Source organism: Phragmites australis, chromosome 15 (assembly GCF_958298935.1).
Source record: "Phragmites australis chromosome 15, lpPhrAust1.1, whole genome shotgun sequence".
NCBI lineage: Eukaryota > Viridiplantae > Streptophyta > Magnoliopsida > Poales > Poaceae > Phragmites > Phragmites australis.
Genome location: NC_084935.1, coordinates 5,286,250 through 5,311,385, shown reverse-complemented (window position 1 = coordinate 5,311,385; position 25,136 = coordinate 5,286,250). Strand labels below are relative to the sequence as shown.

Sequence of the window (25,136 nt, the reverse complement as noted above, 5' to 3'; positions counted from 1 at the left end):
CGAGCGGTTTGGGTCGGTTACCGAGCGATTTTCTCGCATTTTTGATTCGGTCGGTTACCGAGCGGTTTGGGTCGGTAACAGCTCGGTTTTCTCGATTTATCGAGCGGTTTTATCAAATTTCAGCGCAGTTCAACAAAAAACCTAAAAAAGGGTTCAATCTTGTAAAATCAATAACTAATTCATCCGAGCTTCAAATCAAGTGAAACAAATTTTGTTGGCTTCCTTGTAACATGATCTACATGATAAAAGTATTTATACTCATAAAAAAGTTCAAAATTTTCTGTGAGAAATTTTATTTGTTAAACCAAGGTAAATGCATAGTTTACTCTTTGCTAATCCAAAAATCATGAAACTAATTTTGTTAGTCTTCTTACATGATCCTATATCTTTTAAAAATATATGAACTCATGAATTAGTTATTGTAACATGCATGATTGTGTAAATGTGTTGCGACTAGATTAATTCATAACTGACCTATCACACCTTAAAAATTAGTGAAACCACTTTCATTAGCTTATTTATATTATTATTTACGTAGAAAAAATAATAGTAGACATGAAAAAATTAATCACATGATGTTTCTTAACATATTCACTTTATGTTTGTGAACTTTGTAAAAATCATAGAGAATTTAATAAAACTCTAAATAAAGTGAAATCAATTTTAAAGATTCTCTTAAAATACGTTTTATACCAGAAAAATATGTGTTTGCATGTTACACTTTTCCTTAACGTGAGTTAATAATTGAGCCGCGCGCTTCAATTTTTTTCATTTTTTTCAAATTTTCTCCCTATAGAATATGATGTAAACGACATTATTTTTGAAATTTTTTTCAATTAAGTTCTTAGAATTATGTCTAGTTTTTTTAAAGATTTTTTTGAATTTTTTTGAATTTTTTGAATTTTTTCGAATTCAAATTTCGGTTACCGAGCGGTTTTTGAAATCGGACCGGACCGGGAAGGTCGGTAACCGCGATTTTTGAGCGGTTACTGACGGTTTTTTGAACCCTGCTCTGGTGGAGGCTGAGGCTGAGCTACTAGCATCCGGGGTGGAAGGGACCGTGAGCTCAAGGAATGAGAAGGGCAAACCAAATGCTGCCATTTATGAACTTGGATTTGAAGTGCGAACCGAATGTTGTTCGTTGGTTTGTCGTCCCCGTTGTCGTCACTCGCAGCCTCATCGTTGCTAGCTTGACGCACGCAACTGCGGAGCCCCATCACAGTTCCCATATTTGTTGTCATTGAGTCTCCTTGTGCACCGTCCCCTGAATACACTATGGCCCACAACCAACAACAGTGACAAAAAAAACTTGCACTGCTACATAACTCCATGACTGTGGTTGGATCTCCGCTCCTTTGAGCGGAGATGTGGATCAAAACAGTTGCTTAAGAAGATTTGGGATACGGTAAAGCTAAAACGTATTTGAGTAATTCTCTCCTCTCCACGCTTGTCCTTTCTTCTACCTGATCTAAACTGAGATCCGGGCCGGGGAAGGTCTTCTCCATATTCGTTTAGTCTTCGACGAGGCTCCACCGTGACTAGGTTAGAGTTCAGGGGTTTAGGGTTATGATTCAAGTGTTACGTTTTAGGGTACTCCTGACAATGTTAGAGAAAAGCTCGGAGTCGACGGTTGGATTGGCGGTGGGTGGTGGCACAATGGTGTGACAAAGCGGCACTGATGTCACCAGAGCCGTGAGTGGTAGGAGAATGGTGGATAGGGTTGGCAGTGGGGGCAACTCAATCGACGGGTTAGTGCGACGCGTGGGGTGAGCGTGGCTAACAAGTTCGTTGGCGAGAGAGAAGAGTTTGGGAGGAAGAAGACTTATACAAGAAGAAAGGCATCTGCTCAAGGAAGGAGAACACACATTCAACGTCAAATCGAGACCTAATGATTGAAAAAATCGAGTGGTAAGGGCTCACGAAATGCTCAAATGTCCTATAGCCTATCCGAACCTATGAGACAAGAATGAATTGTTCACAATAATTTGGATCAATCTTCTTACTCTTTTCTTTTTTGCTTTCCTTCCTGTCTCTTGGCGGAATGGAGAAGTCTTTTATACTCTTTTTATTAAAATTTTGAAAATAAATCTCATATTGTTTCTATAAATTTGAATCTTTTTTTCATGCCACGGGCCTTGACGAGTAAACCATGGAGTGGTAGCCCTTTTAGCCACGGTTGTGGTATGACCAAAAATTCAAATTTGAAAGAAAAAAAGTTTGATAAGGTTTATTTTTGAAATTAATTAAAAAGGTTTTAAAAATTTCCACACGCTATATCCAACGGGTAAAGCTGAGAGGAGTGGAACGCCCGCCACACGCTCCCCGAGCTCGGCGCCGTCCGGGCCAAATGGCGACTCCCTCCGCCCCCTTGCTCCGTTCCCACCCCCACCGCCGCGTGCTCTTCCCCTCCTCACCGCGCCACTGTCCCGCCTCCCTGATTGGGCTCCCTCCCCGCAAATCCCCCTCCTCCCGCAGGCTCCCGTACACCGCGGTGCGGTCCTCCTCAACCACCTCACCCTCGGCACCGAAAGCGGCCGAGGCCACAGTTGAAGAGGCGGCCGCGGCCCAGGCCGTAGCCGCCGACGGTGGGGGGGAGCGGGTGGTGCTCCCCACCAACGAATCCTCCGGCCGCCTGCTGCGCATCCGGCACACCGTACTGCTGCTCCCCTTCTCTCCCTCCATTACATTGCTTGAACTTGCATAGTTGTGTGCTTAATTTAGTCTCAGTTCTCACGAAACCCTGTCAATCGTTTTCCTGTACGATTCATGGACATAATATTGTCTTGCACAATTGTTGCTGTAGTGTGCCCATGTGATGGCCATGGCTGTACAGAAGCTGTTCCCCAACTCCAAGGTGACAATAGGTCCCTGGATAGACAACGGTTTCTACTACGACTTTGACATGGAGCCCTTGACGGACAAGGACCTCAAGAAAATCAAGAAGGAGATGGTGAGCTTGCATTTCAGCCCTGAGCTTGAGTAGATTGAACTGAAGTGTTAAGTAATGGTTTTGATTTGTCATTGTGGTATGTTGATAGGATCGGATCATCCGACGGAACCTCCCATTGGTGAGGGAGGAGGTGTCCAGGGAGGAGGCCCAAAAGAGGATTGAAACACTCAACGAGCCGTATAAGTTGGAGATTCTGGAGAGCATTAAGGAAGAACCTATCACAATTTACCACATTGGTTAGTGTGCTACTATTCGATTTATGTATTACTTGTCTGATGCTTAATCCCTGTTGCGATTGGTTTATTCTAACGTGTATTGATGTTGTCTGTCGTGTGGTGTAGGAGAAGAGTGGTGGGATCTCTGTGCTGGGCCTCATGTGGAGTCCACTGGACAAATAAACAGAAAGGCTGTTGAGCTTGAGTCTGTTGCTGGTGCTTATTGGAGAGGTGATGAGAATAACCAAATGCTGCAACGAATATATGGGACTGCATGGGAGAATGAAGATCAAATGAAGGCTTACATCCACTTTAAGGAGGAGGCCAAGCGCCGAGATCATCGGCGACTGGGTCAGGACCTTGATCTGTTCTCTATACAGGTATGATCTTATACTTCTGAAATCTCTGAGAAAGCATATGATTGTAAATACTGAATAGTGATTCAGTAGTAATGGCATACCTCGACCTTTCTAGCAATGTACAATCGAGCTATACCAGATTTATGGTCCTGCTGGTTTTTACCCCTTAAAGGTCTGATGGTATCATTCTAGCATTCTTGCACTGGGTAATCTTTACAGTCTGCCATGTCATCTATATCTAAATAGAACATGCAGAAAGTGAGCAAGAACGAGTCCACAGTATTGGAATGACTCATTATGCTAGGGGTTTGAAGACTAGGTGGTCCCTTCACTCTGTCTAGCCTTTTTTTTCCTTCCCGAACATGTAGGAGAACCGTGTGTCATTGTATTAAGTAGTAGAAAAGACGCCCAAATACAACAGTAGAAACTCTCTGGCTAGCCTTACCATGTTTAAACTCAAAGAGTTGTAGCACAACTATATTTGATTGCATTTCTGTAACTGCCATTATCTATTGATGTTTCATGCATATCGTTTGCTATAACTGCCAAATCCAACACAATACTGTTCATGTCCATGTTTCACTTTACCACTCTATGACATAGGTATCCACATCTAACTTCTAGATATGACTTGCATGTGCATTAATGATCTTCTTTTCATTAATAGTGACTGTAGCCTATATGTTTATCAGGAAGATGCTGGTGGTGGTTTAGTATTCTGGCATCCAAAAGGTGCTATTATCAGGCACATTTTAGAAGACTCATGGAAACAGATTCACCTGCAACATGGTTATGATCTACTATACACTCCACATGTAGCAAAGGCTGATCTTTGGAAAATCAGCGGGCACATAGATTTCTACAAAGAGAACATGTACAATCAAATGGATGTTGAAGATGAGCTGTATCAACTGCGGCCCATGAATTGCCCTTACCACATTTTGGTATACAAGAGAAAACTACATTCATACAGGGAGTTTCCTATCAGAGTGGCAGAGCTTGGGACTGTCTACAGATATGAGCTATCTGGTAGTCTGCACGGGCTATTCCGTGTACGAGGGTTTACGCAGGTGTTTCCCTTCTTCTAATTCCACTAATTTCTTTCTGATGCAATCATGATTTTTTTCTTTTTTAGGTATTTTTTTATTGCAATCACTAGATAAAAGGAACAATAGGCGGTGTCTTTCTTTTTGAATGGCATATGCTTTTTAGTACCGCTATGCATCTGAACTATTTTCGACATTATTTATTAATATGTGTGTGCTTAAGTAATGCCATTAGCCAGCAACCAACAGTTCATAGGGTGACCTCTTTCTGTTTCCAAGAAAATAAGGCAGAGGTCCCGGCACCCAGTTCTTTCTGTTCCTTTTATGAACATAAGAATCTTCAGTTATGGAACATGGATACTCCACTCTGTGACATTTTGCTATCTGGTCCATAGCACTAGATGGCTGGTACTAGTTTTACTTCGCCCACTACTTAATCAGGTTCCTTTATGCAGGATGATGCCCACATATTTTGTCTAGAGGACCAGATAAAAGATGAAATTAGAGGTGTTCTTGATTTAACTGAGCAAATACTGGGACAATTTGGTTTTCGGTATTATGAGATAAACCTTTCAACCAAGCCAGAAAAATCTGTTGGCAGTGATGATATATGGGAAAAAGCAACAATTGCTCTGAAGGATGCCTTAGATGATAAAGGTTGGGAATACAAGGTTGATGAAGGTGGAGGTGCTTTTTATGGTCCAAAAATTGATCTAAAAATTGAGGATGCTCTTGGAAGGAAATGGCAATGTTCCACTGTACAGGTAAGTTATATATTTTTCTTGGGATAACAAGTACTCAAATCATTTGAAGGAAAAATAACACTATGTTTTCATATATGTTATAGGTCGATTTTAATTTGCCTGAACGGTTTGACATTACATATGTCGATTCAAATACTGAGAAAAAACGACCTATCATGATTCATAGAGCTGTCCTTGGGTCTTTGGAACGCTTCTTTGGTGTCCTGATTGAACACTACGCTGGTGATTTTCCACTTTGGCTTGCACCAACCCAAGTCCGTATTCTACCTGTGACAGATAATGAGGTTTGATTTGTTTACTTTGCATACCATTTACCATATGTTGTTAAATTGAAGCATTAGCTGTTCACTGATATTCTGGCTTATATAAAACATTGAGTAAAAAAAGTTATCATATCTAAACAACCCAACACGAGCAGATCCGTTCTTGGCTGATTTCATGCATGATCGTAGATTAATTTACTTAAACCGCTACCCTTTATTGCAATAAGTTCTCACTTTTTTTTCTTCTCATGTATAGTAATATATCTCTTCTTTTGCTGGTTCCCTTCCTTAGCATAATTTATGAAACCATGACATCTTGGTTTCATATTTTCAGTTGCAATACTGTAACGAGGTGGCCTCTGAACTGAAATCAAGAGGGTTCCGTGCTGATGTTTGTCATGGAGAGCGCCTACCTAAGCTAATAAGGAACGCCGAAACACAGAAGGTGCCACTCATGGCAGTAGTTGGTCCTAAAGAAGTTCAAGCCAGGACCCTGACCATCAGGTCCAGGCATAATGGGGAGATTGGTACAATGCCCGTGGATGAATTCATGAGCAGACTTCAACTTGCTGTTGCGAACAGATCTTCGTTATAGATCCTTTGATCCGCTAAATTTCAGTCGATACTGTAGAGCACTAGATCCTCTGCACATAGACCTGTGCCCTGAAAGAACAATAGCAGCTGAGGTCTGCAAGAGCAGATCCAACAAATTTGTGCATAGTTGTCTCCACAGTATTTCACTCTTACAAAAATCCAACATCCTTCTCTGTATATTTTTTTGCGGAAAGGGAGTCTCAATTAACACAGTCAGGCTTGCTATAAATAATCCATTTTCAGACTTGTCTGACCAGTTAGAAACCAACAAATTTTCAGGCTACTCTCAGACTTCACTTTTTGCTAGGCAGAGTCTAGAACACAGAAGACACAACTTTTGGTGAAGTGGCTCTCAGGGGATAAATCAGTAGCACTGTGGTATATGGGTCTTGTCTCTTCGATGCTTGGATCGTGCTAGTCTTTCTAATCAGCCAGACGTACGTTTAGTGTTTGGGGGCATTTCGACCCTTTTTTAGGCCCGTGAAAATGATGCTCGTTTTGTGCTTACATTTCTGTAGCCTAACCTACTGTAGCTAAGCTTGCCGCTACTATTGCATTGCATAGTTTAATCGGTTGTACTTGCTAGACTATTTTACAGGCTTTCAAAATAGAAACTGGGCTCTTGATCCACAACGGCTCATGGATATTGGGCCTAGACGAGGATAGGACATATACCGCTAAAAGCCTAAAACAAAAGGGGAACAAAGATGGGCCTGCAGATTGCACCCAGAGTTTTGGATTTTTGCTAAACAGATCCTGCAGATTGCCGCTCGCATATCAATTCCTAATCATACTAAAGTTGTCAATTGAGATCGGTACTCGAACCAATCGATCTTTGTGGGTGGGCATCTGTGGTCCAGCATAAAAGCAAGAGAACAAATAAAGCTTGTGTTCAGATAGCGTTACGAAACCTAAATCCACGTCACCAGTTGAGCATATCTCGTAACCTAAATCCATGTCACCAGTTGAGCATATCTTGTACCTGAAGCCAACTACTAATTTAGATGAGATTCCTGAAAAAACTTAATTTAGATGCCCTTATTGAGCTCAAGTCACGCTCATCACTACTCTTTCAGTGAGCAGGAATATGATTCTTCAGGTTGGTTAACGATAGTTAATTGGTCGCATTGCATTGCTTCGATCGTTTTCTTTTTGTCGCAGGCTGAGAACAAAAGGGGGAAATGTTCAGAGTTGATGCATGTGCAGCATGCAACGAGCGGCACTCGGCACTCGGCAGAGTGTGGCGGTGGGGCACGGTCTATCGAGAAGTTCTTGTGTACCGACGTGAATGTGATGATTACCCAAAAATAATTTTACATAAAATAGTTCAGCTGATTGGATCTTCGATTTCTCTGATTGAACCAAAAGTCCAAAAGCATGGACAGGTCCAACGAAGCCCAGCTATTAAAGGCAAAGCTGCGCGATCAAACTGGCCGGATCCAGCCTACAAATTCGCTTCCAGCAATGCAGCTAGCGCCTGAACACAAGAGAAATCTAGCATTTCAGACATATTTTTATTCAGGAGCAAGCGTTCAGGCAGGGATTAGCTAGTTTGTTTGGCGATGGCTGCTGCGTACAGCAGCCACCGCTCTGTTCACTCCGTGCTCTCACTGTTCCTGGCACTGGCCGCGCTAGTGGCCTTCGCTCGGGCTCAGCTGTCGCCGACGTTCTACGCCTCGTCGTGCCCGGCTGCGGTTCTCACCATCAGGACCGCCGTGAGGGCGGCCGTGGCGCTGGACGCGCGCTCGGGCGGCTCCTTGCTCCGGCTCCACTTCCACGACTGCTTCGTGCAAGCAAGTCTACCTCCCAGCTTTTCACCCTTCATCTTGCTGCTGCAGCGTTCAGTGCAATGCTCGGCTTGTGCCATGCATGTGTCGAGGAGTACGAATCTTGTGAACAAGTCGATTGATGATTTATGTGTGTATGCATGTGCGCCAGGGTTGCGACGCGTCTGTTCTGCTCGACGACACGGCCAACTTCACCGGGGAGAAGGGCGCGGGCCCGAACGCGGGGTCGCTGAGGGGGTTCGGCGTGATCGACGCCATCAAGGTTCTGCTGGAGGTGCTGTGCCCGCGGACCGTGTCGTGCGCCGACATCCTCGCCGTCGCCGCCCGTGAATCTGTCGTCGCGGGACGAATGACCATCCAATAATGCATCTCGTATTCACCACAAACTACAGTCCGGCCAGTGCGTGAACGTTCAACAATGTCGCGTTGGAACATTGCACGTCCAGCTCGGAGGACCATCGTGGAAGGTGCAGCTCGGCAGGAGGGACTCCACCACGGCGAGCCTCTCCACCGCAAACACTGACCTCCCCTCGCCGGCGTCCAGCCTGAGCACCCTGCTCGCCGCCTTCGCCAGGAAAGGCCTGAGCAGCACCGACATGGTTGCTCTGTCAGGTGCGTCACTTTCCAACATTCACCAATCCATCACCGTTCACCAGTCATCACCAATTCACCGCACCGCATGTGCTGTCTTGGTGACCATGCAACTAACTATTCCCTGTGCCTCCAAAAGCGACGGCTCCAGTACGACGTACTGAGACGCGAGACAGCCCGTCCATGGACAGATTGATTGGTCTCTGAGCCTGCATTGCGTTATATACATGCATGCAGGAGCCCACACGGTGGGACAGACGCAATGCCAGAACTTCCGGGCCAAGATCTACAACGAGACCAACATCGACGGGCCCTTCGCGGCGTCGCGGAGGGCCAGCTGCCCGGCGACTGGAGGCGGGGGAGCGCTCGCGCCGCTGGACGCGTCCACGCCGAACGCGTTCGACAATGCGTACTACGGAGACCTGATCGCGCAGCGGGGGCTGCTGCACTCCGACCAGCAGCTGTTCAGCGGCAGCTCGACGGACGGCCTGGTCAGGAGCTACGCGGCCAGCCCGGCGCAGTTCAGGAGCGACTTCGCTGCAGCCATGGTGAGGATGGGCGACATTGGTGTCCTGACGGGGAGCAGCGGGCAGGTCCGGCGCAACTGCCGGAGGGTGAACTAGCCAGCAGAAAACGTTTGCATGATACTGCATGCATGCATGCTAGTATCATGTCTTCGACTGCAGGATTTGAGCCAACATGTTGATGGGCGCCATGTTGCCATGGCTATATAAGTGTCTGTTTGGTTCGTTGCCAAACATAGGCATGCTACACTGTCTTAGCCGAGTGTTTGTTTCTATGTCACAATTATGACTTGTCACACATTTTTAGTTCTATGTCCCTTCTATCGTAGTTTGGCAAAGAGGTGTGGCAATATGTGGAAGTGAGTGAATCAAACATGCCATGTATAAACCATGCTTAGTGGAAAGCATGGAATATATTCATCATCTGCAAGGGGGCCGGGCATGTGTGAAATTTTGTTCTTTTGCATTGTATGATAAGAAAAGCAGTGTAAAAAGTGCCTTTTAAGTGCCTAAAAAGAAACAGTAATAGGTTGGAGGGACCAGGTGTCTTTTTGTATGGTACTTTTTCTCTCCCAAGCATAAGTTAATTTTGTGATCCCTTTGGCCAATAGAACAATTTCCTCACGGAAAAAACTCCACTAAACTTGACTTGCTCGTATTAAAACAGATCAGGTAACTTACATATATTTGTAGGCCTAAGTTTTGGGTGCTATAATTAATGCATGCTCACTATGTTTTGGGTGCTATATAAACTTTTTCTTGCCCAAATTTGGTGAGCTGTTTAGAGGAATAAATGTCACGGCAAAAAGTTACTGATGCTAAGGTTTTACAAAACAAAAAAGTTATGATTATTTGGTTATCTATATATTCAGGTGCTTTTGAAACCTTTTTTTTGTCTCCAAACTCACCATCATATACCCTTGGATCAAGACCCAACCACTTATGAGGTTGTTGGATTTTAATATGAGGACCTAGAATGATGATTAGAATTACATGTACTTGAAAAATAGTCAGACCCAAATTGCTAATTATGTAAGATAAAAATTTGAGACTGCATAGCGAATGGAGGAATCCACGTAAAGAAGCCCATGAGAAAAGACTGAGACGATAAGTTACTGACGATCGTGCCGCTTGACCAATCTCTACTACTTAAAAAACACGTAGTGCTTTCTTCCTGTAGTCTGCCCTCCCCTCCCACACCCTCCTGTGTGGGTCCCATAGCCTCCCACGTGCTCTGTGCTCCTGCACTAGCCAACTGGATCTTGACGCTCACACAGGCCCGCACGTGCCCTGCAGGCGCGCTCCCTGGGCCACGACGTCACAGTCGTCCTCCTGGCCCATCTGGTCCCCCCCATACACACACCTGCGCACAAAAACCGCCACCGCCCTCCCTCCCATTCCCTTGCCATCTCTCGTGCTCTTGCTCTCGGACTCCCTCGCCCGCCACTGCCCTCCCTCCCCTTCGCCCTCTGCTCGGACTCCTTGCGCCGACATCGTCCATGGCGCCACCGCCTCTGCCTCCCCTGCACCGCAACTGTCGCCGCCACATGTCCACCTCCCCTGCACCTGTGTGGCGCCCGCCTATCCTCCCATCGCCTCCCTTGTGCCCCCTTCCAGTGCATCGCTCATGACGCCCATGGCACCGTCGCCTTCACCTCCCCTGTGCCCATGCGTTGCCGCCCCTTCACAATGCACCGTCGCCCTCTCAAATGTCGCTGCCACCCTCTCAATCCTGCAAAATCCACCACACATCTCGCCCTCCACTGTTGCTAAATTTGTTGCTACGGGCACCGGACATGGCGCTTCCACTACCGCGCACGTCCCGTTGTCGTTGTCACCACGGCGGGCGCTAACTTTGGCGGCGCTGGTCTCACGGCCGGCCTAACCCACTCGGCAATGGCCGCTCACATGACCATCGAGGGCCTCTACCTCGGCGGCACTGCGTCAACAGGCATCATCGGCTTCGCGGCGATGTCGCCAACTTTGAGCGAAGGGTCGTCTGGCCGAGCTGCGCGCAACTACATGCCACGTGCTCTGGATCTCGAAGACGATGGGGGAGGCGAGGAGGATCCCTTTGACGAGCTTCGCTACTAGGAGGCACAGCGTTAGATGCAAGCGGCAGTGTACCTGGTCTGCTTGAGGAGGCGAGTTGAGGTGGCCTTGGACTTGGTACGTTGCCCTACCCCTCCCCCCTGCCTTGTTCTTTAGAAATCCTTCATTTTTTTCAGAGGGATTTGGAAATCCGTAGATAATTAGTTGCATTGAATTATGTACTCACGGATTTGTGATCGTGCGAATTGGGTATGTACATTCTGAAATCTTATTTGTTTTGCTTGTCTATGTATGTGTTAGCTGCTTTGGTTAATTTGGTGCTCTGTTTGGAAGACCTGGACCAGCCAGGATTGAGCCCATATGATAAGGATTTTACCTCAGCATGAACCTAGACTTTGGAGAGCTCATCGCCATCAAGCAGGTCAGGCGGCTTCTGCCACAAACCTACAATTTAGGGTTTCGAGCGAGGGGCGATTTGATGTGATTTGATGGATTCGATGTCCGTTTTTTATTGTAGGTTTTGATCGGTTAACACTTCACTTTTGCATGCTTTAAGGATTAAAGTTGGTTCTAATAAACAGTTTCCAGCTATATACATAATTTTGTTGTTTATAATGTTGGTTCAGGTGTGCAAATTTTCCAGCTATATACGCTTCACTTTTGCATGCTTTAAGGATTAAAGTTGGATATTTTTTAAGTTTTTTTAGTATAGTTTAGGTGAATATTAACATAACATCTTTGTGAATCGGTTTTGATGTTCATCAGTGATGGACCTAAGCTTGTTCAAGACACTTTTCAGCTGGCAAAGGAAAAAGCCCCCCTGCATCATCTTTATTGATAAAATTGATGCCATTGAAACTAAGCGTTTTGACAAGTAAATATGTTTCGTTGTTTACTATTGACTAATATAAGTAATGTCCTTGGAATTACATACAACTAGATATACTATTTTTTGCAGTAATTTGTAACTTCTTTTGTTTTATTCAACTATAGTGAAGTTAGTGGTGATAGAGAAGTGTAAAGGACAATGTTGGATTGTTGAATGAGCTTGATGGATTTAGCAGTGATGAGAGGGTAAAGGCCAGCATTCAACCTGCAGATTAATAAAACTATCTCGATGGTTTGACTTAAAATGTTGTTTTGAACTTATTAATTTGATAAAATAGGAAAATGTGTTCAGTTGCAAAATGAGAAGGCAACAAAATGCTTCTCTTGATCATAATTTGAGAAATGAGCCAATTCTTCTATGTTTCATTTAGTATCTTACATACTTAATGTTGTATTCTTATGTGACTTGCAGGTGATAGCTGCAACAAATGCGTGTGGATATTCTTGATCCCGCTTTGATGTGATCTGATCGTTTGGATCAGAAGATTGAGCTCCCTTATCCATCAGAAGAAGCAAGAGCTAGAATCTTGCAGATATAGCCGCTGAAATTTGTTTACTTGTTGCAAAGTTGTCGATGTTTCACTTTTTCATTGCCTATAGTAGGATTGAAAATCCTGATCATTCATATTCTTATTTGCAATATCTATGCATATACAATATCTATGCATATATTTGATGTCATCTTATACAAATTTTATTCTCGTTGCAACACATAGACACTCAACTAATGATAGTAAAAATATTTACTACACGTAGTGGTTCATAGATGTCCTGCCTTCCACTCCCTGCCCTTGCACCCCCAAAAAAACAAAGTACCCATCGGTTTTCATAGCAAATTACCCGCCCCTACCCCCACCTTACCCCCTCGCACCCCCGACGCCCCTCACTCTCTCCCATCTATCCCGTGCAGGAACCCTAGCAGCAGCCGCTGCCGAAGACTAGCCTCTGACAGCTGTCTCCTCCCTCCCCGGCGCGAATCCAGCGCTGCTACCCTCACAGGCATGGCTCCCAGCACGGCTACCCTCCCAGGCGGCGGTCACCGTCAGCGCCGAGGACGCGGACGGCGCGCGGCGCATGCTCCTATCCGGGCGCAGTGCGGGAGCCGGAACGGTGGCTCTCCACCAAGCGAGATACCGTGGCACGGCGAAGGAGCCCCCCCCACCCCCGTCGACGCTTGCCATCGCCCATCCCCGACGCTCCTGCTCTCGAGTGCTCCACAGCCTATCCGTTTACCTCCCTCTTTGAAGCTGCCCCTCCTTCCACCAACCACCAGTGATCGGACCTCTCCGCCACTGGCACTGCCTACTCTCTCATGTCCGTGTTCCTCACCTCCCTGAGGAGCTTTTTGGCATCTGTTGCCATGGAGGGGTGCGGTCACCGGTGGCAACAGCGGTGTCCGGGAGAAGAAGTCTCCCAGCGCTACGACCTCATCTTTCACACCACGACGTCCGCCCATTGCCATCACGATGGTCGTTTGATCTCCTCCCACAACCCCATCCCCAGCCCAAGCCCAAGCCCAAGAAGAGTAAACAATAGTGCTAGTACGATGGACGTTCTCCATGGTCAGATATGGTTAGTGGCGAATTATACTGTTCTCCACACCATGAATTGAGCAATTTCTAACTCTAGTGTGCTTGATAACCATAGCCAAGGTTATATTTTATTGATGCATCTGGTCTATTTTGAGGAGACTTCAGAGGGGGGGGGGGTGGATATATGAATGATTTTTTTGGGGGGCAACTAAAGTTGTGGTGCTGACATTACAAAATGTATTCAGCAAATTCTACAAAAGTATTTGGATTTGTTGTGCATTTTGTATACAAGGGGCACTTATAGTATACTTGTGACTTATAGCATTGTCCTCCTGTGGCGCCGATGCACCAATATGACTACACCTATGCCGAGGCGCAGTCATCCTACGAAGGCGAGCGATTGGGGTTTGACCCTGTGCAGCTGTTCTACCTGGAGAGTGAGAGCAACATCTCTCCCTTCCCATTTCTCATGCTCCATGCTCTTTCCCAATTGGAAAGCTTCAGAACCACCAGTAAGGTCTGCTATTTCCCACTTCCCCCAAAATTCTTTGTTTGATCTTAATATTTATGTGTTGCACAATTTAATTTGTGTGCATGTTAAATTATAACCTCATGCTACTCTTAAACAATTTTACAAAGCTCGAACGGCAGCAAAGATACTAAGCTTTGAGATTTTGCCCTGCCCACATAATTATTTATTGATCTAAATCTTTATGTGTTACATGTGTAGGTATATCATGTGACACCTTCATCTTTGGCCGATCTATACCATATCTTTGCACCCAGATAACACCAAGGTAACATGTGCTGGCTACATGCTCAATGAAATGCTTCAGTATCTTACATGGTCCTTCTATTCCCAATTATATATTGTTCTTTCCCAAATTTTATCATTCAGAGTTCTTGTATGCCTTTCTCTGCTGCTAATTGGGTCTCATAGGATTATTTTCCTACCATTGTTCTTCAAATTTGCTGGTACAATTGAATTGTAATTTTTAACTAACATTACTCTAATGATATGTAAACTCCGCGCTAAAAAATGGTACCATTGAAGTCGTATTTTAATAGTTATGAATTTATTGTTACGAACAGCTAGATTAAAGGTCTAATCTCACGTAGCATGGACACACGCTCTAATCATTGAATGTATCCACATATATATGTATTGTTTCAGCTCGAGATTTAATCCCGAGGAAATGTGAGCACTAGTTTGGAACTCGAAGCCAGTGGACAAGTTGTACCACAAGGACCCTAACCAACTGAGTTGCAAATAAGTTGTCATTACACTACTACAAAAAGGGTTATTTCTGCCTCCCTTTCATTGCCAGTTTGGTAATAACCGGTAGTGATAATTTATCACTTCTGATTCATAAGCTCAAGGCGTATATTAAAAGTCAAACGAGTAAGAACCGGCAGTGATAGCGATTATCAATGTCAGTTTCTTGTTACGAACTGGTGTAACAAACGTCAGTGATATGAAGGTGATATGCTATAGAGGCAATCATAGAGATGATTGTATCACACGTTTATATTCATGTACTTTCGAATAATATGTTATTCTTTGGATGACTATCATTTATATTGATTAGTAACTATGTGATTTGCTCATAGAACTCTTTGTTTAATCATGATGTAATTCTGATGGATCCCTGGTCACATATTATAGAGATGATTCATAAGACCAACACATGTATTGATTGATGATCATATTTTACGAATCATAGGTATAGAGAATATGAGCACATGTATATGAGCATTCATGTTAGAGAATATGATGTTGGATAGACATATTGTTAAATACCGTTAGGATTGTTAATTATGATGTGACATCAGTTGTTATCTCAGATGGTGTACCTGTAGGATTCTCAGACCTAAGATCGTTATTGATTCCTAAAATGTGTAGTGATATACTTTAAGGCTACCAAACACTATTCCGTATTTGGATAGTCATAAAGTTAGTTTTCGAGTTTGTCATAAAACATGTCATGGAGTGTGAGCGATCAAGATGTAATTTGCCTCTTCTTGATAATAGGAGAGATATCTCTGGGTCCCTCGAAGTATTTAGATTGAGAAAGTGCATTTCCATGCCAATATAATTAAAAAGTTAATCATGATGAATCCACTATTTAATTGAGTGAATGATCAGCTATCACAAGGGTGACATGTATCTCGCCTTGAGTTTGACTGATATCGTGAGGCGAAGGGATCGGTGCATGTGTATATCAAGGTTTAACCAATATTATCTTTGTGTATAATCGGGAGTCAATATATCCTGCTAAGGTCTGCTATTGACTTCGGTCTGGAAAGGATTTTCGAGTCGTAGCTGTTTGTATATGAACCTAACCGGTCACACACTTAATAGATTGGAACAAAATATACGAATTAGATTTCTATATGGGTTTGATAGGATTATGATCCATAAAGTGTTAAAGTCCTAAAGGGTTTTTAATATGAGAGCATGTTAGCGAGCTCTATATAAGGAGAGGTGTGAAGTGAGTCATGTGAAAAGAAAAAAAGCCACTCTAAAATTCTAACCGTAATCTTTCACATGATCTCTAAAATCCTAGCCGCACATGTATGCTAGCACATGGTGTTTGGTGATTTCATCCAATATGTATGGGCCATAATCAGAAGCATAAAGTCTTTGGTATTTGACGAAGAATGTGTTATCATCAATAAAAAAAAGGGGTGATTTGATCCAATATTGTGTTATCATCCCTTGTACTTTGCATGTCGTGCAAGGATTTGGTACTTTGCATGTCGTGCAAGGATTTGGTATTTGACACGGATTGTGTATGGGCCATAATCAGAAGCACTACCAGAGAGGCTGAAACAGCAAAGCGATGATGCAGCGCAAGGCATGACTGCTAGTCTGCTACTACTTGTAGATACATTTCTGAAGTAATGATATGGTGTGCTGCTACCATCTAAACTGTCTCAAGTCACTGACCAGTATGAACTCTTAGTCAAAAATTGCATCAACAAGTACTGTAACAGATGTTTCTAGAAGGAAGAGGGCAAGAAACTCAAGCCAGGTCAGCATAGATCATTTCTCTTGAGCATGACGTCATGGGGATGGGTAAGGAGAGTTTTCTTTACCCACAAAATCTCACCCATTGAAGACAAGTTTGGTGGTTTCGTGATTCCTAATTTTACCACCAAGATTTTTTTTACGGTTAATAAACTGGTAATATATGCTAAGGATGACCATGTGATGATGTGATCGCCTGTAGTTAAATTCAAGTACCAGCTGCTACTAGGTTTAGTGAAGGGAAAAAAAGGAACTACTAAATCTCACTTGCGTGTTTTAGAAGGCTTCGACACCTGAATTTTTTGCGCTAAGATTTGTGTTTTAGGGATGGTAGGTATATGAGATAAGAAAACTTCATGTGTTTTAAGGCCTTCTAACACTTTTTGTTTAGAGAAATTGAGATATATGCCATTATAAATATCTCGGTTTTGAGATATGCAATTATAAAATCTGAATTTAGAAACATGTAATTGCAAAGTTCACATTCTTAGATATATGCCATTACGAATAATTTTAGCTCAAATTGCCCTGCCTCCTTCCACCTCCCTTGCCTCACTATTTTTTCTCTGTCAGCCAGAGCTTCTCTCCCCCGCGAAGGCTCGATCCAGGCTAGATCCAGGCCGTCGAGCTCCTCTAGGCAGCTGCCAAGCACTTCTAGCACTGAATCCAGGCCGTTGATCTCCTCCAGTTCACCGCCATCGTTGTTGTTGAGCTCCACCAAGCATCCCTGTTCTCTTCCAACGTCGGATTCAGACACCGCCGAGCTCTTCCACCACCAGATCCAGGCCGCCGAGCTCCTCCAGGCTGTCACCGTCACCATCGTTGAGGTCCACCAGGCGTCATCAAGCTCTTCCAATGTCGGATCTAGGCGTCACCAAGCTCTTCCAACGCCGGATGCATGCCTGATCTAGGCCGCTGTCGAGCAGGTTCTTCTACCACTCTAGCGAAACTCCGCCGCGGCCAACTCCGGTGATTTCTTTGTGACCAACACCGATGGTGGCACAGCTTCCTCCCTTTCCCACGCTTCCCGGTGGTAGAAGCACAGATCTAGCACAACTTCAGCGGCGTGGGTGCGCAACATCCATGGGAGGTGGCAGCCATCACTCCATCAGACTGGAGTTAGGGATGAGATGGCTAGAGAAGGAAGAAGGGACAGTTTGGTTCAAATTTTTTTAATGATATGGTTACCATTATCACTAGAGTAGTGGCGCGATTCCAAATTTGCAATTTATAATGGCATATTTTAAAACTAAGGTACTTATAATGGCATATATCTAAATGACTCTTTTGTTTATACTTAATCACAATTAGTTTATATTGGAATTATAATTACTTTATACAGGAGTTACATTCACTTTTTATATATTTTTTTAGAAATGATGGCGTAATAAAAATTCAGATGTTAGAAGCCCCAATAACACCTGGTTTTTGGTTAGTTAAAACTGAGGTCTAATCTGAGTAGTAGATGCCAAAATTGGATGGCCGGGGCGTGGGGGTTCTTGGGCGTGACGGACAGCGCGCCGTGCCACCACCTCCTCGGGTGCTAGCGCCGCGGCGTCCCCACCCGCCTTGCGGGCGGCCTCCAGGACCTCGAGCAGGCCCAGCTCGATGGCATTCTTGAGCGTCATGGGCAGGATGGAGGACGACGCCAGCCGCAGTGTGTACACGCACGCCTCCTCGTCCGCGACCTCGGCCGTGTCGGCGGTGGTGGACCCCATGGCTGGCCGGCTGGATGGCTGTCTGCTGCCGGCAAAGATATGAGGGCTGAGCGGCTAGGAGCGAGGCGTTGATGGCGTGATCGAAAAAAATGGAGTGTTTTGGGAAGAGGGCGGAGGATAGAGATGGCTAAATAGGCTAGTCGGATCGGTTCGGTAACGGATACGTGTCGTGCTGGTCCGTATGTTACGATCTCGGTCCATCGTCCACGGCACGATCCGTTATGTATTATGCCGTGTCGAATCGGTTCGGGCACGATTGTGGTTCGACAGTATAGTCGGTCTGGTGAGCACGACGGGCACGGTGTCGCGGACGATAAAAAATAAAAATAAAAAATAGATACAAAATTTAAAAATATATAGAAAATAGATAAAATGAGATAAAAAATATAAAAAATAGATAAAACAATAGCTGCAAAATTAAGAATATATAGAAAATATAAAATAATCGAGTCCAGACGTGTCAGACCGGGTCGTGCTGGCCCGCACTGAATCGTGCCCGTGCCAGCCCCACTTAGCCGGAACGTGTCGTGCCGCGCGCTCGGTCCAGACACAATCTAACTCCGCTCGGTCCGTAATGTGTCTGAACCATACCTACAGTGCTGAACCTTAAATCGACCTATTAGACATGACCTATTTGTCATCTCTAGAGGAGGGAAGGGTTAATATGGGCCTTCCGTCTATATGCAAACTAATATGCATTTGACCACTTCTCCTATGATGTTTGTTTTGCTCCATATCCTAAATTGGTCACCGAGAGTACATAAATCATAGAGTGAGGATAGGGCAGGGGAGGCAGAAGCAACTTGGTTTTGGGGTTTATAACAGGGTTTAATTTATCGATGGTTACTATTCAAAAATCATGGTAACCAAACCTATCGCTCCACACCGATAATAGAAACTGATCGGTTTTCGAATTTAATTTATTTTAAAAAAAACACGGTAAAGTGTGCAGCTTATTTATCAACTTATGTTAAGGAAAAGTTTAACATATAAACACATATTTTTCTTGTGTAGAAAGTATCTTAAGAGAATCTTAAAAATTGGTTTCACTTTATTTAGAGTTTTATTAATTTTTCCATGATTTTTACAAATTTTACAAGCATAAAGTAAATATGTTATGAAACAACACTGTAATTAACCTTTTCATGTATTATTTTTCCTACATAGAGTATAGTATAAGTAAACTAATAAAAATAATTTTACTAATTTTAGAGGTGTGATGGATTAGTTATGAATTAATCTAATTACAACATATCTACACAATTCTGCTTGTAATAATAACTATTTCATGAGTTCATGTATTTTTTAAAAGATATAGAATCATGTAAGAAGACTAACAAAATCGGTTTCATGATTTTTTATTAGCAAAGAGTAAACTATGCATTTAACTAGGTTTAGCAAATACATTTTCTCACAAAACTTATTCAACTTTATTATGAGTATAAATACTTTCATCATGTAGATCATGTTACAAGGAAAACAACAAAATTTGTTTCACTTGATTTTGAAGCTCAGATGAATTAGTTATTGATTTTACAAGATTGAGCCATTTTTTGGTTGAACTTCACTAAAATTTGAGAAAACCGCTCGATAAATTGCTAAAACCGAACGGTTACCAACGAATTCAAATGGTTACCGATAATTTGAAAAATATGGAAAAACCACTCGATAAATCGCTAAATGCGATCGATAACCGTAGCAAAGTGACCTGTTACCGTTCGATTGATTTGATTCGAATTCTTGTTGAATTTTAAATTTAACTGAGTGAATTTTTAGCGAATTTTTGCTGAATTTTACTCGGTTATCATGATAAACACGATTTTCCGGTAACCGCCGACAAGCGATTTTCAAGGTCCAAACGGTTTTATGAACCTTGGTTTATATAGGGGAAAGTGATGAGCTAGGTATTGCCGCTAGAGCTCAGTGACGACGCAATGGGGATAGGAGGAAATGGGTTGTGTGATGATTTTTCGCGATCGAAAGGAGCCTGAGCTTGTAAGACATGGGACATACTATGTAACGAGTTTATTCAAGTCATAAGAAAATATATAAGTCGTAGGGCTGTTATCCTACAGAAGGTCTGAACCTGGATAACTCTTTGTGTTCTTGAGTTTCATCACACACATACACTCACCAGAAGCCTTGATCACCCTGGTTTAATAATTTTAGTAATGATTTTATGCAATGAGATAAAAATTATGTTTTTAGCAACATAGGCTAGAGAATTGTTGGGAGCTAAAAACACATCAAACAACTCAAATTATGATTTTTATTATTTTTTGTGAATTATTGGTGAAAGAAATGATCATATCGGAGTTGCAATGATGGAGATATGGCTTTGTAAGGGTGAAAGAACAGTGTAGGAATTTTCTTGTGATTTTTTGGAGGCTCATGGTATTTTTTTTGGGAATTTTCTAGTTTTTTAAAGAATTTTCAAGAATGAAAAGGATTTTTAGGAATTAAAGAAACACTAAAAGTATTAAAAACAGATTATTCTAAATTATTTTACTAAATAAAACTCATTTTTTAAATTTATCATAATTATTTTTCCTGATTTTTCTAACTTTCCCTAATTTTTTCTATTTTTCTAATTTTTTAAATATATATTTTTCTATTTTCCCGGATTTTTTAGAATTTTTTTATTTTTATTTTATTTTTATAATTTTCCTGATTTTTCTAATTTTTATTGTCTTTTCCACCTAGGCACCACGTGGCATGTCATATCAGTCGCCTTTGCCATGCTGAGATGGTATGTACCTGATTGATATTGTTTGACAATATTAATAGTTTAAAAATGCAATTTCAGACTTTAGGAACCTAAATGATACGACAGAACAAGTTTGAGGACCGTCAGCATATTTTACTCTAATCAAAGATATAGTTGATGTTATGCAAATGTAACCGCTCTAATTATATGACAATTATATTATAGCACTATCAAAATAACTATAAGTAGTTCTCGCTTCTAGAATCATTTTTCTTAGATTTTTTTAACTAAGGACTTTTCTAGGTGCTCAATAGCAAATGCAATTTCATATTTAGTTTTCATAATTTTTATTTGTCTAATAATTGTTTTTCTCTCCGATGGTAGATGGTGTCTTAAACTTTGGATTTAGGGGTTTTTCTAGCTATTTGGCCTGCTCAACTAACCTTTCATACATTTATACATCATATTACTTTTTAAATATGTTTTCTCTATCTTTAAGTGAAAAATATTTTTCCTATAATTTTATTGAGTTACTACATGTTCTTTACTTTTTTCTTTACTCTTACACTAAAGTTTGCATGGTATAATTCATATGTTATTTGTTTATATTTTTGCAAATCTAAAACATGACTCGTGCTAAGTGAACTGATTTGTGGCCCTTAAGTTGGTTATTGGTAAAAGTGTGTTAGGTCACTCACAATGTTTAGAAACAAGCCTCAAATGCATAGTATCTATAGGTTATTTCTTGAAGTTCTCCAAGACAATCAATTGTCGTATGAATTGTGACCAAACCTTTCATTTGAATCATGTGGCCACTAGTGTTACTTTCTTTTACCAAGTACTAGACAACTGATATATGTAGAAGCAAGTTGAATTTGCATTGTTCCATACCGGTGCATCTCTTTCCATTCAAACAACACATTGATAAAAGGTATGATAAAACTAAAAATAGATCAATTAACTTTAAGGTTCGTACCAAATGAAATGTATTACATAAAAGGAATAGATATCATTGAAATCTTATGGTGTTTGCAGTGGTGAGAATGTTGCAAAGGTCCGAGGAACTCCAACGAAATGGTATTTTCCGTTGCATTAGCTCCTCCAGTGAATGAAGGAAACTATGATTGTTATAAGTAATTCATGAAATCACCAGGTGGATGAAGCCTGCAATAAAATTTGGTAATTTGCACCAAATTAACACTGAGTGTACATGTACTAGAAAATCTAATCTGCAGCAACGCTAGTTGCCTAAATTGTATAATTTATACACAAATACAAAAATTGAAATGTTCAATATCTCAACAACAGTACAAGGAAACACGCAATGCTCGTTGCACTCATAGGCAAATTTTGGGGCACATGTTTACTATTAATTTGGAGATTGGTTGTTGTTAGAGAAATCAGGAGCGCCAGAGCTACTGCTTGACATGGTAGCCCACCAACTAGCGGCGACGGTGGCGGCGCCCGAGCAGGTGGTAGAGGAGATGTGTTCTTGCGGTGACCCATTCAAACCAACGAGTAGAGGGGCAATGGATCGAGCAACTTCGGTGGCTGCTTGAGGAGCCGAGAAGGGAGGGTCGTCACAAGCTCATAGCGGATGCAAGACAAGCAGAGAAAGGGAGGTCCTATGGTGGCTTATGAGGAGAGGGGTGGGGGTGGGGTTGACGGCTACTTCCCAAGGAGCGATGCTAGCCTGTAGTTGGATTTGAGCTCAAGGGACTGAGGATTTGAGCTCTAGTTTTGCTTGGGTTAAAGGGAGAGGGCGATGAGAGGGCACTGGTTGACCTTGGCTCTGTGATCCGACACCGGACCGAAAAGCCAGCGGTCGTGGTCGGCCATGGGGTGGAGGCGGATGAGGCGAAATGCAAGCGAGGTAAAGCAGAGATGAAGGCGATGATGCAACACCTGGTGCCGCACAAAGTTTCGCTGGTGAGGCAAAAACAAGCCATATGTTCCTTGTCATCGAACTCTCTTGCAGAAGACAATGGATGAACGCCGGTTGACATTCATGCAGCGGCCAGATCGAAGCCAGACCCTTTACTCGGCCAAAGGCCGATTGGCTCTGGATCACGATTATGTTGTTCACTGAAAAAGAAGTTAAAGATGCAATTTTCCAAATAGAACTTAATAAAGCACCTGGCCCTGATGGATTTCCTGCATAATTTTATCAACATTTCTGGGAAGTAATTAAGGATGACCTTTTGCTTTTATTTAAAGAGTTTCATTCTGGTGTGATGCCTCTTTTTAGCTTAAATTTTGAGGTAATAACCTTGTTGCCCAAACGTAGTGAAACAATGCAAATTTAGCAGTATAGACCGATCTGCTTATTAAATGTTAGCTTCAAGATTTTTACTAAAGTTTTAACAAATAGAATTAGTTTAGTAGCTCAAAAAATCATTAGACCAATGCAAACCGACTTTTTATCCGGGAGGTATATTATGGAAGGTGTAGTAATCTTACATGAAACTATCTATGAGATGCATAGAAAAAACTGGATAGTGTTATTCTTAAATTGGATTTTGAGAAAGCCTATGACAAGGTAAAATGGACTTTTTTACATCAAACCCTGCTAATGAAAGGCTTCTCCACTAGATGGTGTACATGGGTAGAACATGTGGTTTATAGAGGAAGTGTAGGGATAAAAGTTAATAATGACATAGGAAGCTACTTTCAAACTAAAAAGGGTCTGCGACAGGGGACTCTCTATCTCCAATCTTGTTCAATGTGATTATGGATATGTTGGCCATTGAAAAGATTGAATGGCCCAAGAAGAGGGGTGTGAATTGGGCAAATAAAACTTCTACCGAAATCTAGAACAAACAACAACCTTAGCCTAGATGAAAGGAATATACGACTACACGAACAAGTTAGGAGAGGGTAATAAAACAAGCAAGCAAAAACACTAAGAAAATATGGAATTTAAAGCTTACAAGAATGTAAATACTCAAATTAAATTATAAAATAGTAGAGAGATGGATAAGAGAACACTGGATTTTTTCCCTGAGGTATCGAGGAGTTGGCACTCCCCCTAGTTCTCGTTGTAGCATTCAACAAGGATATCGCTCACCCTTGAGTCACCAAGACTAAAGTACTCTATCATGATTGTCACTTCTCCATCTCCAGATTGGCGAGCATCAAATCAAGTACATAACTCTTTTTGGAGCTCCCACAAGAACTCTAAGAGCTCATCGAGGCACCTCCAATCACCAAATACCAGTTAGGTATTGCCAACCACAAAAAGTAACAAGCCAATAGCTTCACTTGACCAAGATCAAACCTAGACTACAACAAGATGCACACTTACTACTCTCCAAGCACCATTGATGTCCTTAATCTTCAATTAGGGACTTAGAAAATAACTCAAGTGCTCTCTCTTACTTCTTGAGGACACACGGTATATGAACTCCTCTGGGTCGCTTGAGAGCCAAATGAAACAAAGTGAAGGGGTATTCATAGGCTAGAGATCCAAATTTTAGTCATTACCTAACCACCTATTTTTTCTGTTAACACCGGATGATACGGTAAGTACCTTCTTATTCACACCGGATAATCCAGTGAGTATAAACTTCCACTGTCACTGTGCAAGCTGTCATTAGCCGTTACTGCTGAGAAATCATCCGGTGAATACCAACCTAACACCGGACCATCCTATGTGTACAAACTAGCTAAACTGCCAGCTGCAATCATCTCTGGAAAATATGATCCAGTGATAATTTCAATGTCACTACTGGACTATCCGGTGCGTTAAACTTCTTCTGGCCTCAAAATCTTCTCTGGTAGAAAAGCTCTAGTATAAAAACTTGTCCATCACTGGAATATCGGTGAGTGGAACTCCTTCAAACCAACCAAAACAACCCTCTCTAGAAATATTACTCCATTGATCCTTTCTTGCCTTGACTGGACCATCCGGTGATTGAACTTTCTCCCTCCACCAGAAACTGTTCTGTGCAAGAATTGATCCGGTGTACATACTATGATCAATGGACCATCCAGTGAACTGAGCTTCAAATTTCTTAACTTCGAATCACCTCTGGAATAAATAGTCCGATGCTGTCATCGTTGCATCACTGGATAATCCGGTGAGTTGACCTTCATTTTTTCCTGGCAATTCCCCT

The 25,136-nt window shown here is 42.5% G+C and overlaps 2 protein-coding genes across 2 annotated transcripts; both read left to right on the top strand.

Moving 5' to 3' along the window:
* Window positions 1-2,289: 2,289 nt before the first annotated feature.
* On the top strand, window positions 2,290-6,435 carry LOC133892540 (threonine--tRNA ligase, chloroplastic/mitochondrial 2). Its single transcript, XM_062333388.1, has 8 exons — window positions 2,290-2,653; window positions 2,804-2,950; window positions 3,039-3,186; window positions 3,292-3,545; window positions 4,217-4,594; window positions 5,026-5,334; window positions 5,418-5,618; window positions 5,932-6,435. The coding sequence occupies exons 1-8, from the start codon at window positions 2,348-2,350 to the stop codon at window positions 6,190-6,192; spliced, it is 2,004 nt and encodes a 667-aa protein (XP_062189372.1). The 5' UTR covers window positions 2,290-2,347; the 3' UTR covers window positions 6,193-6,435.
* Window positions 6,436-7,105: 670 nt separating this feature from the next.
* LOC133892747 (peroxidase 70-like) lies at window positions 7,106-9,288 on the top strand. The gene is made up of 4 exons (XM_062333688.1): window positions 7,106-7,984; window positions 8,130-8,320; window positions 8,424-8,590; window positions 8,807-9,288. The coding sequence occupies exons 1-4, from the start codon at window positions 7,754-7,756 to the stop codon at window positions 9,190-9,192; spliced, it is 975 nt and encodes a 324-aa protein (XP_062189672.1). The 5' UTR covers window positions 7,106-7,753; the 3' UTR covers window positions 9,193-9,288.
* The last annotated feature ends 15,848 nt before the right edge of the window (window positions 9,289-25,136 follow it).

What these genes read in the sequence shown, in the direction of transcription:
- LOC133892540 (XM_062333388.1), top strand. Translation starts at nt 2,348, where the DNA reads ATGGCGACTCCCTCCGCCCCCTTGCTCCGTTCCCACCCCCACCGCCGC. An exon ending in TGCTGCGCATCCGGCACACC is followed by an intron (nt 2,654 to 2,803) that starts GTACTGCTGCTC and finishes TTGTTGCTGTAG; the next exon opens with TGTGCCCATGTGATGGCCAT. An exon ending in TATCACAATTTACCACATTG is followed by an intron (nt 3,187 to 3,291) that starts GTTAGTGTGCTA and finishes CGTGTGGTGTAG; the next exon opens with GAGAAGAGTGGTGGGATCTC.
- LOC133892747 (XM_062333688.1), top strand. Translation starts at nt 7,754, where the DNA reads ATGGCTGCTGCGTACAGCAGCCACCGCTCTGTTCACTCCGTGCTCTCA. An exon ending in TCCACGACTGCTTCGTGCAA is followed by an intron (nt 7,985 to 8,129) that starts GCAAGTCTACCT and finishes CATGTGCGCCAG; the next exon opens with GGTTGCGACGCGTCTGTTCT. An exon ending in GCCCGTGAATCTGTCGTCGC is followed by an intron (nt 8,321 to 8,423) that starts GGGACGAATGAC and finishes ATTGCACGTCCA; the next exon opens with GCTCGGAGGACCATCGTGGA.